General features: G+C 42.9%; 2 protein-coding genes across 10 annotated transcripts in view; one reads left to right on the forward strand and one right to left on the reverse strand.

Moving 5' to 3' along the window:
- The window catches only part of hdac7a (histone deacetylase 7a), a 60,248-nt gene extending 53,637 nt beyond the window's left edge, over positions 1–6,611 (forward strand). For all 7 annotated transcript variants that reach the window (XM_061672539.1, XM_061672556.1, XM_061672548.1 and 4 more), the window contains 5 exons: positions 906–1,024; positions 1,403–1,536; positions 1,685–1,766; positions 1,868–2,006; positions 3,145–6,611. In XM_061672539.1, coding sequence (XP_061528523.1) covers positions 906–1,024; positions 1,403–1,536; positions 1,685–1,766; positions 1,868–2,006; positions 3,145–3,187 — 517 coding nt within the window. In that variant the 3' untranslated portion in view covers positions 3,188–6,611. The remainder of the gene's footprint in view (positions 1–905; positions 1,025–1,402; positions 1,537–1,684; positions 1,767–1,867; positions 2,007–3,144) is intronic.
- Positions 6,612–9,258: 2,647 nt separating this feature from the next.
- Positions 9,259–12,474, reverse strand: LOC133413792 (twist-related protein 2-like). 3 transcript variants are annotated; one of them, XM_061700644.1, is made up of 3 exons: positions 11,145–12,474; positions 9,940–10,194; positions 9,259–9,483 (listed from the first exon to the last, which is right to left on the reverse strand). In XM_061700644.1, the coding sequence occupies exon 1, from the start codon at positions 12,184–12,186 to the stop codon at positions 11,557–11,559; it is 630 nt and encodes a 209-aa protein (XP_061556628.1). In that variant the 5' UTR covers positions 12,187–12,474; the 3' UTR covers positions 9,259–9,483; positions 9,940–10,194; positions 11,145–11,556. The 3 variants fall into 3 exon arrangements, with proteins under 3 accessions (XP_061556628.1, XP_061555018.1, XP_061555818.1); XM_061699034.1 differs by lacking the exon at positions 9,940–10,194; XM_061699834.1 differs by having other exon boundaries at positions 9,259–10,194.
- Between the last annotated feature and the right edge of the window lie 3,425 nt (positions 12,475–15,899).

Below are 15,899 nucleotides of genomic sequence, written 5' to 3' on the forward strand. Positions count from 1 at the left end.
GATGTTTCAATTGGTCTTTGTCTTCTCTGTTTGTTTGGTTGTCGTTTTATTACTGTATGGGAATGCACGATTTATCTGTGCGTGCTCTCAATTTTGTCAATGAGCTCATGTTGTCCATCTGCACGCAGTCATGACAGCAGCATGTGTTTATATGTGTTTGTGCGTGTGCGTGTGTGTGTGTACAAAGAGGATGATGGGGGTGGGCAGTGGGGGCGAGTGGTCTCCAAAGTCCCCAGGCAGAATAATGAAGGTAAATGGATCCCAGATGGACTGTTTTCCTCTTTTTCTCCATGTTGTCAATGACGTGAGGAGAGTGACAGGCCTCTAATAGGAAACAGACTGGCTCACTCCGCCTTTGAACTTTGCCGACTGCTCTGAGCTCAGGTCGAGTTTTCGCCAGCAGCTCTCCACTCTTCCCAAAATGTTCAGTACAATGAAAACCTTCGACCTTTGCTGGAAGCACAGAGCAGCAATCAAACAACGGAGCGTTGCTCTTAGATACTCGCAGATGCACTGTGCAATAGATACTGTTTGAAGCCCCGCGTACGGGACACGTCAAATGCACAGTGCCTGCTCGATTTGATGCGTTTGGTTTTCCGGTTTAAAATTGTATTGCGGAAAACACCTAAAAACCAGACCACATTCAACACGTCGCTCTTAACAATAGACGCTATCAAACAATATCAAAGAAGCAGAATAAGGGGACGTATGAAAAATAAAACACTCCACAGGTTTGCTGATGTGCACAGCGCTTACATTGGCACAGACGCTTTTGCAAATGATGATGGAACCTAGTCCAGTTCAGTTAATGTAATATTCACCTTATTCCTGCTGAGTCGTAGGATGGCTAACTGAGCCTTAACTGATATGACGAGTGGACTTTGTGCGTCTTTGTGCAACTGCAGGACCGTGATGATGCCCATCGCTCAAGAGTTTTCTCCAGACGTCGTTCTGGTCTCCGCCGGGTTTGACGCTGCCGAGGGCAACCCCGCACCTCTTGGAGGGTACAAGGTCTCTGCCAAATGTAAGCGAGGCTTCTCACCACATGCTCGGCGCACTGTTTTTTTTTTTTTTTTTCAAAGCAGCACTGTGTTCTGCGCAACCAGGAACTTAGATTTCTTCCCCCTTGCATGCTCAGGGTGGTATTAAAAGATTATTATAGCTCGTGTCAAGTTTAGCCTGAAAAACAGGAGTTGTGTTTTCAAGCATCACTTATTGCATCTCTGATGTGACCATAATTACAGTGACTGCTTTTTGGCATAGTGCAGTGGGAGGTCAAAATATATACTTGTCTTAAACAAATATCGGGACGTGTAGTAAAGCTTACGTCAACGGAGCGAGGCAAGCGTCACTTTGGTTTGGTCACTGTATCTCATCGCGACTTGTGTGTGTTGTCTTCCAGGTTTTAGCTTTCTGACTCACCAGCTGATGTCTCTAGCAGGGGGCCGTCTGGTTTTGTCCCTCGAGGGAGGTCATGACCTCACAGCCATTTGCGATGCATCTGAGGCCTGCGTCAGTGCGCTTCTCGGTGCACAGGTGAGGCATGCTGGGTGATGGAATTCTTTGGGGGGGGGGGGGGGGAATCGGCTCCCCATGCAACAACTTTATCCTAGTGGTGAAGTATCTGTGTCTCAATAGTTTTCTGATGAGTTTCCCCCTCTTTTGTGTCCTCTTTGTCCTGTAGGACCCACTGTCAGAAGAGGTCCTGCTCCAGGAACCAAATGCTAACGCTATCCGCTCCCTGCAGACGGTCATACAAATTCAAAGTGAGCAGCCCTATGTATTCGGTTATTATACGAAGGTCTGTTTCCGTCGACATACACTGCTCGATTCGGTCATTTCTCTGCGTCTGTTTCGTGCGTACCAGGTCAGTACTGGCAGAGTGTGAAGGCTTACAGCGGCTCCGTGGGTCTGTCCTCCCTGGCCGCTCAGAGACGAGATTGCGAGGAAACGGACGCCGTCAATGCTCTGGCCTCGCTCTCCGTGGGAGTTCTTTCCAGCGAAATGTACAGAACTCACAACTCCCCAACTCGCAACATCTCACACCCAACTGTAATGCAGTACATTTTATTTATGTATGTATTTAACACTTATTTATCCAGGTAAGGCAACTGAGAACATTCTCATTCGCAATGCCGACCTGGCTACATCTAGTATGAGCAAACATTTACACTACACATTGCTTTGTTGTTAGCATTGTTTTTGTTTTTAGCATTAGCATTCTTCGTCCACAGATGCCGGATTGGCATTGAGAGTAACCATCTATTCCCACCACGACTGTTTTTAATATACCAGTATTCGCGATTACCCATTGAGAGAGGAAAAAGGCCTTCCTTCCTTTTCTTCCCGTTAGGGTGCCGACTACAAAGGCGCACGTAGCGCTACACAGACTACAATCAAATACCTGGTGTGCGAGTGAGGGTGAACGTGATATCGAAAGCTTTATGGATCACATGACCAGTGCCATGTTGGCGGCTGAGATTGGGAGAAGCAAGTACAAAAGCTTTCTCCTGATATGCAGCGAATAAACTCCCGAGTTAAAAAAAGCCAAACCTTCCAAAACAAGCCGCAGGGCTGATGATATGCGGCAAATACATTGTCAAGCGGTGCCAGTGATTCCAGGAAAATGTCCTTTTAGAGGCCCAGCAGCGTATCATGCGCTGCTGTGACTCTTCCTGCGTCATCAAATTTTTCTGTAGGACTCTTGCATTACTCATTGAGAAACATCAGAGTGAGGTCCCACCCCTTCACAAAGTTTAGTTGGAAATGCGTGTTTTCCCACTATTGCAAAACATTCAGCATAATGCATGTAGGCAGCGAGTGAAAAGGGACTTTCCGAGGACGAACAATCCTCATTTGGATCAGCACCGCATTTTACACGTTCACAGATACCGGTCTCCTCCATTTAGCGGAAACTTGTCATGAAAGCTCTTGGATGTTTTTTTTTTTTTTTGGTGGGAAAATCCAGGATCCACAACACCGAACTGCATCTCTCCCACTTTAATGGCTCTCTGTCCTTTGCGCTTGCTTCTCATCCCCCACGAAGTCATGGGAAACGCCGCCCTGGCAAAGCTCATCAGTCATATTTTAGGGGAGTAAAAAAAAAACAAGAGGCTTACCTCCAGTTTTCTGTCTTTTTCGCAGGCTTCCAGATGAACCAATGGAACATGACAGTGACTCCATGTGACCAAACGCCTAACTCAACTCCCATTCAGGAACCAGGCTGGCTCCACTTGTAGCACTGGATTGCCAGCACTGCTCACGAGCATGAGAGTGGGCGGGGGCGAGTGTGTGTGTGTGTGTGAGGGGGGGGCAACCTTCCATCCATCTGCCTTATCGCCACAAAGACACGCAAACGTAGTATAAGCACCTCAACGCTGAGAACCACTCGGCGGTAACCTTGTGAAACCTCACCAAAGAGCAATACAAGATGTTTTATGAACTTGACTGACAATGAATTGTGCCTTTTGTACAGCACAACAGCTCTGTGAACACACACACACACACACACACACACACACATGCACGCACGCACACCATTGAAATGTTGCAGATGATGTCTTTCTTGCCTCAAGCTCGCCTTAATGTTCGGACCAAGAACCGCATCCTTTGAATGTCTTTTGGATTCTGCCCCAAAATCCCTTTTTGAAGCACATGGCAACCAAATTGAATGACTGACATCAGGTCAAAGCATGCACACGTGTATACACACACACACACACACACACAAATGAGAAAACGTGCGACAGTGGAAAAAATACAGAACATTTTGTGTTTTTATCGTGTCCTGAATGCAGTTTGACCACTATGAGAGGATGAAGACACAACTGCAATTTTGTAGAAAGAAAAAGGGCAAAAGGTCCTTCTTGCTTGATTGCACTGTTCATTCCTTAATGTGAAGCGTTTGAAATTCCAAAGCTCGGGGGGCAAAAATAATACTCCAACTCTCTTAAAAGATGTTTTTATTTGTTTTGAACATGTAACTGAATGGTATTTGCATTTATCTTTAACTTGCAACGTCGTTCGACCTCCTAACTGCACCATACTGTACAACGCAATATTGCATGAAGTAAAGCAGCGTTTGCGTTCACTAGTATACACTAGTATTGAATAGTGTTTTTCATTCCACCCAAGCGGACCATTCAAATAGGTAACAGTTAATCTTGATGCACTTGAATACATCACCCAAGTAGAACTGCCTGAAAATACCCTGCTTTTGGAAATAAGGGCTTCAATAGGAACACGATAGGGACCGTAATGTACACGAGGGATGACCTTTCCCACATTGGTGAGAATTAAGTATTTATTAACTATTATTTGAATGGGACAAGAGCTTCTCTCTCTGGTTTGCATGCCAGTTGTGTTTGGGGCAGGTGATAGCTCAACAGTGCCTCCGCTGGTTGTCGCGTTACACTCCATTTTAGCCTCATATGCGTCACGAACTGAGCGTTTCTCAATCGCAGAATTGTTCACGACCAATTCATGGATTAATTTGACCATGCAGAATGTATACTGTTCTTGTAAGCATTTAAACCTGTGGATTGGGTGAGGAACACATTCAAAGACTGATGTCCATATTCATACTTTAGTCTTCAATTGAGTCTTAATTTAAGGAACTAACTAACACAAGTCTTATGTTGTTGTTGTTGTTTTTTTAAATGTAGCTCAGCTCAGGCTCAGAGAAGAATTTAGTAATATTGTATACAACAAGTAATGCACTGTAATTAGTAGCAATTGGACATGTTTTTTTAATGCATGTTTTGAAAATCTATGTCTTAATCCTCTCGCGAGTCTAACCACACTAGCCGCCATTACGATGGCAGAATGTTGTCTTTTGCGAAGAGAATGGCCTCTTTGGTTTTTTTGTTTGTTTTTGTTTAGTTTTTTTGTTGCGACGTAGAGCGAAAGTGGGAAAACCCTGGTCATGTTCTATCACCTTTATCACTTCAAAACTAAAAACAAAAAATAATAATAAGTGGAATAATGTGACCTTTAACCTGTATAACTCGATTGAAAACAGACACATCTCTGTGGTAACAAACAAAAATACATAATAGGCTGGATACATGGGCACACCAAAAACTTAAGGGCATAATTGACATTACCAATGATTTTGCCAGACAATACAGTAGTTGCAGTTGTGAACGTAATGTGCGGATCAACTTTTTGTGCAATTTCTTACTAGAGTCTCATCAGACGATGCTGGTAATTATCATTAGCTCCTCTTACAGGCTTATAGTAACACAAAAAAGGGCTCTGAACAACCCAAAATAAGGATTGTATTGAATTGTTTTGTTAGCATTAATATTACGTAGAGTAGTTTGTTGTTGCCGTTTTGCCGAACACACGAGACACTCCAAAACCAATGAATTTAAATGTAAGGTATGCATCCATAATCGGTGTTTATGAGTTTGTTGCTCATGATTTATGCCACCTCTGGGGATTTTTGGTTCAGTTATTCACAAAAACGCCCCCCCAAACACAATATGCACAATGCATTTACTGCATCAAAGAACCAGGTCTTATAATTGACTTTAATCAAATTTTAGTTCTATATATCCATCTTAAACAATGAGTCTTTTGTATTGTTTGTGACGCATTTAAAGCTGGATTCTATGTAGGACTAGGTGTCCAATTCTGATTTAATACCCTTACAGTATCTGATTTTTGTGACTGTCTGTTTCCATGTACATTTCAAGTGATACGTATCGAAATATGTCTTGTGTTCACACTGACGGAACACATGAAACAACCAAATTCAACGTCGATAGCTCCGCAGGCATCAGCGCCGAGCAGTGACAACACACAAGTGAACAACAAAAATATCAAACTTGCATACCGGTTAATTAAAAAAAGAACAAAAATGCAATTGTGTGACTTGACTCATGCAGTGTAAATCCAGCTGAGGAGACTTTTTCCAATCAGGGTTCTTTTCAGTCCTTTCTAGATTTATGAAAAAAAATAAATAATGCAATGACCAAACACGTTTATTATTATACAATAAATTAAGAGCATTTGTCGGTTCAGTTTCTCTGAAGTTGTATTTGTTTTTTGTATTCCACGGTGGGGTGAAATGCACTCACAGGCTGTACGTTCCCCACCCCTGCTTTAAACCAATGACTGCGTTGCGTGGCTCTTTCACAGCGTGTGGTGTCCATCAAGTAAAAATGTACGTGTGCTGTGTGCGCGCGTGTACTCGTACGGGATTTGCAGTACTGTCGTGTTATCTGTTATCATCAAAAGCCCCAGTAGACGTTTGCTGTCTTATGCAGAGGCCAATATGGCCTCCCTTCTTCTTAACTGCCTCCAGTGCTGATGTCATGTGTACTCTCCTTTTTAAGAAATACACTGTAAATAGAATCTCCAAAGACCAAAATACACATCAGCCACGTGCCTTGTTGCATTCAGTAGTTATATGTGTATTGGTAACTCTTCTTAACTAACTGGACTTGCAGTAATACTGTTGAATTGGATTTTATGCTATTCTTTCTTAATGACCTATACTGTGTGTTTTTATCCAATTTCTTACCGTGTGTATGTATAGAAAGATTTTCTATTTTGTACTTTTGTCTTTTCCTCCTGATTAAAAAGAAATACTTTTTGAAAACAAATATTTTGTTGTTGTTTTTTTCCCCACAGAATGTAAAACTGCATACAAAATGATTAACTGCTAGAAACAAATCTAAATAAATAAAAAAAAACACTGAATGCCTCACTGACGACTACTTTTACTGTTACCGGGGCATTGTTATGTTTGCAAAATTACCATAATTTCTCGTGTATAACGCGCACCCATTTATAATACGCGTCCCCCAAAGTTGACCTCAAAATTCTGGAAACCCCTTCTACCTTCTATGTGTAATGCATTTTTACAATGCATGATTTTGCTTCTACAAATATGATCAAAACATGAAGTATTATCTGTATTTTAAGCTTCTCCCAATCTCAGCCGCCAACATGGCACTGGTCATGTGATCCATAAAGCTTTCGATATCACGTTCACGTATTTTTTTTTAAGCACTTTATTTGAACACGTAATACTTTTTTAAAAAATTACTTGCTCTTATTTTGAAATTCCCAGCCCTACTTTTATTTAGTGAATTACAAAACACAGTTGTGCTCATATATTTGATGAACCACACAGAATTTGTAAGATGGGTACAATTATTTAAAGAAAACATGAAGGACCGGGTGAAACACAATTTTATTTTAATGGAATTCAAATTTAACGGTCAAGCATTTCAGAAAAGCATTATCATTAAACAAAACATAGTCACAAATAAATTAATGATGTTTGTTGTTCAGTCATATTAAAAAAATAATATATATGTTTCACAGATTATGCCAGGGTATGTAAACTTAAGAGCACAACTGTAGATATAAGCAGTCATACTACCCCTGTCATGTTGGAATGAAAATGTACGCTACACATTTTTTATAACCACTAAGTGGCGGTGGCATATTAGAATAAAAGTGTAAACCTCTCTCATAACCACTAGGTGGCGGTAGCATTTTGGAATGAAAGTGTACAGCTTAATTCATAACCACAACATGGCAGCATACATTTATAAAATGTGATCCCCCCATACCCATGTATAATGCGCACTATTGACTTTTGACCTTTGTTTGGGGCGGGGCGGGGAATGCGCATTATACACGAGAAATTACGGTACCAATGTTAGTTTGTCTAAAAGGATTTAGCCATTACTAGATGACACCATTTCAAGAAGAACTTCAATGTCTTCAATGTAATATCAAATGAAGGGGGGGGGGGGAAATGTAACATTTGCAGTTAGTTTTAGAAATCAGTTAGTTTTAGAAATCATTTAAAAGATGATGTGTCTTAAACAACAAGAATCTAATGCACAAAAAGTCATTCCGGGAGATATTAGCTTTGTGGGAGACCTCAGCATCTTTCAATGAAATACCTCATCACGTTTCGTGTTTTCTTTGTTATTTCAAGACATACAAAAGTCAGACAAACCTCAACACAGGTTGTTTAGAGAAGAAAAATATACACGGGAAGTTCATGTGAAGGAAGCAGACTCACGCACATGCGTTTATCAAAAGTAAATTGTCAATGTTTGTGTGAGCAGAAATGTTAAAAAAAACAAAAACAACTCATTCATATCTGCAACGTAAATCACCTTTATGTTATGTCTTCATTCGGGATTTGAAGTTAGTCTATTTTTATGTTTTTATTCCAACAGTAGTTCCCTCCATACACTGAATGATAAAATATCATGAAAACATTGCCGCTATATTTAATAGCGGCTTTATGATGCTGATAGCCTGCGATTGGCTGGCAACCAGTTCAGGGTGTGCCCCGCCTCCTGCCCGACGATAGCTGGGATAGGCTGCAGCACGCCCCCGCCACCCGCGTGAGGAGAAGCGGCTCAGAAAATGGATGGATGGATGGATGTTGAGAGCTTGACCAAGGAATGAGATACTTCCATTATTTCCTATTTCTAATCTGATTTTTGAATTGTTCATCAAAGAAGGAAATTGTCACTATTCATTGCTTTAGTTGAAAAAATAAGACTCCAATAGCTCTTGTAGTCTGTAGGTTTTTTTTTAAAAGTAATTTGTTTAATGATAATGCTTTTCTGAAATGCTTGATGGTTAAATTTGAATTCCATTCCAATAAAATGAAATGTGTTTCACCTGGTCCTTCATGTTTTCTTTAAAACCTACGGAACACGACAACCCCACGCAGGAACCCAAACCTCAGAACTGTGAAGCAGACATGCTGACCACAAGTCCACCTTACTGTCCCTTAGAGGAACAATTGTTTTTAAATACAAATCAGAGCTTGATTGTTTTTTTTGTTTTACCTTTGACAGTGAACATTAAATAAACCACGGTGAGAAATCAATTCTGCTTACTTAGCTTGGCCATATAGCATCCAAGAATGAGCGGATTTTATTTTAAAGTCGAAACCGGCGTGCCTGTTTCTTTTAAGTCAAAACAACTTAAAAAGGCTCCAAAGAGGCTATAAATTGCCTTTAATTGCACATTAAAGCATGTTCTTTTGGGTGGTATTATGTGTTCCTGACTGACCGGGCGAAGGAAGGCGTGCAGACCTCATTAAAAGAAAAATGGGGGGAGAATGTGAGACAGCGTTTAACAAGAGGCTGGAGACAAAGAGGGCGGGGTGCCTGGATTAAAGCTAGTTGCAACGTCATCACCTTACAGTTGAAACAAAATAACCCATGGAAATTTTGCACTGAACTTTATTGTCAGGACACAAGGATTTTAAAAGGCAAACAGTATGTGCTGATGTCTCCATTTTTATGGAAAGCAATCTGGTCATCATCTTTGTCCAAAATCTAGTTTTAGCTGCATGTTCTCCAGTTCCTCAGAAGTCCTTGTTCTCAATAATAGTCAGACACTCCCATTATCCTTGAAATTGGGAATCCAAAATCCACATGATAAGAATGGTAGAAATGGCGGTGTGGCACAAGCAATTCCTTTTCTTAACAGCTGGAAAGACAGAAAGGCAAACATGTTACTGCTTTAAAAATCTTTTTTTTCATTAAACGGCAGCCACGTTCCCCATTAACGTGTCAACGTTCACAGAAAAAAATACTGGAATTTGGTTGCAACTGCTGAAATTGTACAGGACATAAGAAATTATCCGGGGAAAAAAACAAAACTTTTCAAGTAAAGCTAAAAACAAAAAACACCTTTCTAGTTTTAGTTTGGAGGTCAAACTATAATACAGCCATGACACATGCAAATCACCTTCATGCACTGTGAATTGAAGAAACAAATCTCGTATCAAATTTGCTTCACTCCTGGGCTCCTCCTACAGGTGTAAAGTGTAAATACATCGACATAATGATTGAAATCTTGCGATTCTTTAACTCATCACGTCTGAACTGTTGCTGCACTCTCCCAACCTGCGCTAGGTAATAGAAATGCGGAGACTGAACATACGTGGATTTCAGGTATGTATGCAGCAACAGATGTTTTTTCATTCCGTGAGGTGGATTTCTTCGCAGTCGCTGATGGTGTAGCGGTACACTCGCCTGACTTTGGCGCGGGCAGCGTGGGTTCAGTTCCCACTCAGCGACGGTGTGAATTTGAGTGCGAGCGGTTGTCCGTGTCTATATGTGCCCCGCGACTGAGTTCAGGGTGTAGTCCGCCTTTCGCCCGAAGTCAGCTGGGATAGGCTCCCTGTGCCCTGTGACCCTAACCAGGGGAAGTGGTGTTGAAAATTGATGGGTGGATGGATGGATGGATCGCAGATCCTGCGCTATGCAGGTTTGGGATTGACTATCAACAAATTGGGATACATTTTTCCATGCAGTAGTCTAAACAATGGACATGATACTTGCCAGGCCCAATAAATGTGCTAAACTTTGTAACGTATTGTTTTAACATTGTAGGATAATTTATGTCAGCCAGTGTTAACACAATTTAAGAAGTGTCCTGGCTGGTCCAACAAGTGTCCTGGCTGGTCTAAAAAAGATGATTGGGATCAAGAGTCAACAGTTCTTAAAATGAGCTTTGTGTTGTGTTTGTGTATTTTTGATATTGACTATAAGTGCGTATAGGATTGTGTGTGTTGGGGGGGGCGGGGGTTCCACCTATGCATGTGTGCTACATAAATCAGCTCTCACCTCCTCCATCACTCCCAGTGGTTTATAGGAGCCCAGTGGGAGAGCCCCCCGCATGGGCCTTCCCCTTTGATGGCAGCACATATGATTCATCGCTTTTTCTAAAGCCGTTTGTTTTCATTAGTCCTCGTCGTCAGCTCGCCGCGACTCTATCGCATTCGTTTTGTGCAACGCAAGCACATTTAGGTCCGAACGAGGGGAAAGAATTTGTGAGCGGTTGCGAGGGTTTCTTTGGCACGAGAACAAACGGAGGAGGTCGGCTTGAGGAGAGACTGAAGACTGGCAGGCGGCAGCGCGTGCTTTTTCCACTCTTGTTGATAATGAGCAATAAGATCCTGAATTCGAGCCTTCACACTGACTTTTGTGTAATGTTTTTGTCTGTCTGACTGACAGGTGATCAGTGCAGGCTTGAGCCAGTTGGGATTGGCTTTTTCTTCCTGTGATCCTGAACATTGATCAACAGTAAACATAAAAATGAAAGGACGGGCAATTCATTGTTGAAGAAAACTCAAGAATGCATACCTTCGTCGATGTTGGTGATTGATGTGGTGCGGAAGACGATGCTGAAGGTAGAACACGGGATGAAACTTCAGTTTCAGGACCCAAGCTTAGTCATGAGGAAAGATCATTTACAAGGTGTCCCTGAACTGCCTTGTTTCAAAAGTGGTCAAATTGTCAGAAAGATTGGAACTAGCATCCTCGTTTGGAGGCAACAACACAAACAAAAGCCCCCTGGAGAAGAATCAATGACTTACAAATGAACAAATTACTATGTAGGCTTGAAAAACAGATGTTTCAAGGTCATTTTCTCATTAAGAGTCACTGTGTGTTTGCCTCACCAGTGAGCCAAACCGATGATGAAACCTGAGACTTGTGAGTCAAAAGGCTGACCTATTTTAAATCAAGCGAGAACACGGTTTTGTCAAAAATGAGACTAGTGGCTGGCAGACATGGTGGACCAGGCCCCCTCCATCCTCCAGACAGAGAAGGCATAGCTTAGTCTCTCATGGGCCAGGTAGTTACAGCCGCTCAGCTTTGAATCTATCTCGTCGCTCTGTAGAACCTGGTACAGGAAGTCGATGTAGCGTGACGCCAGTTTAAGCGTCTGAATCTTGCTCAGTTTGTCCGAAGGGAGCGTTGGGATTATTTTGCGCAACGAGGCGAAGGCGTCATTCAGGGATTGCGTCCGCTGACGCTCCCGGATGTTGGCGATCACGCGCTGGCCATGTGTGTCCTCGAGGGGTGACAACCCTCCAGGACTTGGACCTGGAATCGGAGAAAGGCACGGCCCCGACGAGGAAGGCAGTTGTTGAGGACTCCTTTTGAGTTTTTTCGGTCCAGTCAGAGTATCGATCCGGATGTCGTCTCCAGGCTTGTCCTCAATTGATGTGACTGCGGTGGCGTCGTCCGTCCCAGGTGAGCCTTTGTGCCGTTTCCGCCTGCGGAATCCCGGTGTTGCCACAAGGACAGGACAGGCATTTGACGGTGGTTTCCCGATGTTCTCCTCACTAGAAACCACCGCTCCCACTGGATGATCTGCGCCAGTCTGCTCCTCGTCTCTCATAGTTGAGCAGCGCTTCTTGTATCCTTCAGGGATACTTCCAAGTCCTTTTTTTTGTCTATTCTTCTCAGACTCGTTCTTCAGGAACTGTTGAGTCTTCTTCTTCGTCACAAGGGGTGAAAACTCAGCGTTCCACTACGCTTTACCACCACATTTCTTCAGCCACATTACTGCAAGGCAGCCAGCAATCACCACATTGATCGTCATGTCCCGCTGTTCCCTGAGCTGCATGTGATCCAACAGAAACTTGAATCTGACTTTTAAAAAAGGGAGGGGACCTTGAAGCATTCGGAGGTCCGCCCATCTGATTCACTGATTGGTGTGCAGGTCTTTTTTGTTTGGTTTTTTTAGATCAGTAAAACAGGAACCTTAAACTATGGAGTACTGTGATCAAAGGACCAAGGTGTCTCATACAGCCAACCAAATCAAACCTCAATGACGTTTGCTCCTCGCCGTAGAAGCTTCCCAAGTATATTGGTTCCAGATTTCCTCCTAAACATGTCCTTGTCCCACCAACCCCCCTTCGCTCTCCCCATGCACATACTCGCTGCTGCTTCTCCCTCCCGTGCCTCCACACCGCAAAGTTCTTTCTATTTTTCTAATAAATACACCCGTACTATGATGTTTTTAACATGTAACATTCCAAAGGGATGGAGTAACGGTGTTAAATAAGTCTTGGAATAAGAAGTGTGTTGGTAGAAGCAACAAGGCAAACACAATGGTGTGTTTTATTCGAGTTGGCTCTCGTTTCTAATCATAGGCCTAGAGGGAGGAAGGAGCTGGCGTTCGCTCAGCACTGCACCACCGAGGTCCAATCAGAGACTTAAGAAAAGAAAGAGCAGAGTGGAACGAAAAGAAGACCTGCGGGACATTATGTTACTTTTATCCAGAACCAGCCTCGGAACCCCGTCCAACATGGACTTTGCTGTCCAAAACTCCGGGGTGACGGGGTCCACAACTCGACGAACACACCTCCACAAGAGAAATGTCTATTGTTTTATTTTTTGCAGATCATCACCAGGAAAGATGCTTCCCCGCAATGAAAACAGTTTTGGTTTTGGATGCGCAGGCTGCTCATGACTAAGTGGAAAAACTCAGAGTGAAGATCCCTCCTCAGTTTGAGTCAACCCCAAGATGGCGCAGGTCCACCACAAGTGAAGAAACCTCTTTTGTCAGACGACAGATGACAGGCGCAAACAGCGCAAAGCAATTGTCTTAAACCAAAGTATTTTGCATCTAAGTATGGAAGAGTATATATCTTTTAGTTGTGTACTGACACGTCTATTCTGAATGAATGACAAAGCTTTTGAGGCTTTTTGGTCAGGCAGCCACAACTCTTCACCAATCCTCTTCAAACACACGCGGACGATTATCCTCTTCCACAAAAAGAATTCCAATGATTTAAAGGCTGTACATGGAAGTTGTATATATTAGCTACATGGTAACTAGACCATGAATAATTATTATTATCGTATTCAGTGGTTACACACTCACCACCAAAAGTGCCTGAAAACATTTGGCATTGACATCAAAAGATGAGTATGAAACAAGAGATTTACAGCATTTCAGCTTTTATTTGCTGGTATTTACATATGGAATAAAATATCCAAATATTGCGAATTGCTGAATTTGTAAGTTTACTCACTTACAATGACAAATTTATGTTAATAGAGAGAAGAGAAGTCAAAAATCCATTTTGAAACACAGTGTGAAAGTTAACTGCTGTGCCTTTAATTAGTCTTTGACATAGAAGTTAGTTGCTCTTTTTCTGGATTAGATCACACATCAGTTTGTTTCTTAAAGCGCCTCTAAATGTAACTTGATACCAAAAAAATTGGTCTGAGCCAGATGATCAATGGAAATGGATAATCGGAACCGGATATAAATACATTTTTATTTGGAAATAGATGGGCGAGGTGGGCGTCCATCACAATGCTTGTTCGTGGTGTTGTATGGGAAGATGGGCTATGAGTTGAGGTGCAACAATTAATTGATTAATTGACAACTAATTGGAGATCAAATTAATCAACAACTATTTTGATAAATGCTTAATCATTTAAAGATCTTGTTTAGCTTAAAATTCTCCAAATCCTAAGAACTTCGCCCTTCAACATTAAATGTTGAAGGGCGAAGGGCGGATTTCTGCAGTCCTCAATGGCAACAGACTAATTATCTTTGTGTTCTACTCTAAATAAGAACCGTAGCCGTTACTACTTTAGAGGCCATTATTATGTTATGGGCTTCTACAAGAGAAATCCATAACGTAATACCAGCCCATAATCACTGGCGGCTGGTGGAGTGTGCGTGTATGTGATTCAACAGTGTGTACTAAAGGAGGTTCCCACATTTACTGTGTGCCCAATTCAGAGCAACACACAAACATTTGCTAGTATTACACTACAAAAGGCGTTCATATAATATTACATTATTTTGGGAAACAATTTTCTAAGATAGAAATCTCAATCAGAAAAAAAACATTTGTGTATGTGTCCCCTCCAAGAGTATTGGAATGGCAAGGTCAATATCCTTTGTTTTTGTTGTTTACTGAAGACATTTGGGCTTCAGATCAAGTGATGCAGATGAGACGAAAGTTCAGAATTCCAGCTTCCATTTTGTGGTATTTACATCTCGATGTGTTAAACAACGGACAGAGCACCTTTTGTTTGAAGCCAACCACTCACCTTGTTTGAAGCCATCCCTCACCGTTGGTGTCCACCAACGGGTTCTGGGATGGCCGCCACGACAGGCACCAACCACCTTAGCCACAGCTCCGGTCGGCCGCCTCAGCAATGGAGGTGCGGAACATGGTGCACTCGGACTCGATGTCCGCCGCCTCCCCCGGAACATGAGCAAAGTTCTGCAAGTGGCGGGAGTTGAAACTCCTTCTGACAGGAGATTCCGCCAGACGTTCCCGCCAGACCCTCACAATACGTTTGGGCCTGCCACGCATCTTCCCCCACCATCGGAGCCAGCTCACCACCAGGTGGTGATCAGTTGACAGCTCCGCCCCTCTCTTCACGCGAGTGTCCAAGACATGCGGCCGCAAGTCCGATGACACGACCACAAAGTCGATCATCAAACGCCGACCTCGGGTGTCCTGGTGCCAAGTGCACGTGTGGACACCCTTATGCCTGAACATGGTGTTCGTTATGGACAATCCATGGTGAGCACAAAAGTCTAATAACAGAACACCACTCGGGTTCTGATCGGAGGGGCCGTTCCTCCCAATCACGTCCTTCCAGGTCTCAGTGTCATTGCCCACGTGAGCATTGAAGTCCCCCAGCAGAACGATGGCTGTGCCCGGCCGGGCCCCATGGGTGAAGGCCTGGCCACCAGGCGCTCGCCTTCGAGCCCCACCTCCAGGCCTGGCTCCAGAGGATGGCCCCGGTGACCGGCGTCCGGGCAAGGGAAACCTCGATCCACTTATATTTTTCATCATAAGAGTCTTTTAGCCGTGCTTTGTCTGGTCCCTCACCGACGGGCCTGTTTGCCATGGCTTGAAGCCCCAGACAACTTAGCTCCGAGGATCATTGGGACACACAAACCCCTCCACCACGATAAGGTGCCACCAAATATTAAATGTTATACACTTTGTTCATTTAATAATGTCTTTTCCGATTCTTTTGCTCACTTGAAATGTGGGTGGCTTCAAACAAAAGGTGCACTGACCTGAGTTGATTAACACATGTAGATATAAATACCATGAAACGAAAGCT

Source organism: Phycodurus eques, chromosome 1 (assembly GCF_024500275.1).
Source record: "Phycodurus eques isolate BA_2022a chromosome 1, UOR_Pequ_1.1, whole genome shotgun sequence".
In the NCBI taxonomy this organism is placed as follows: domain Eukaryota; kingdom Metazoa; phylum Chordata; class Actinopteri; order Syngnathiformes; family Syngnathidae; genus Phycodurus; species Phycodurus eques.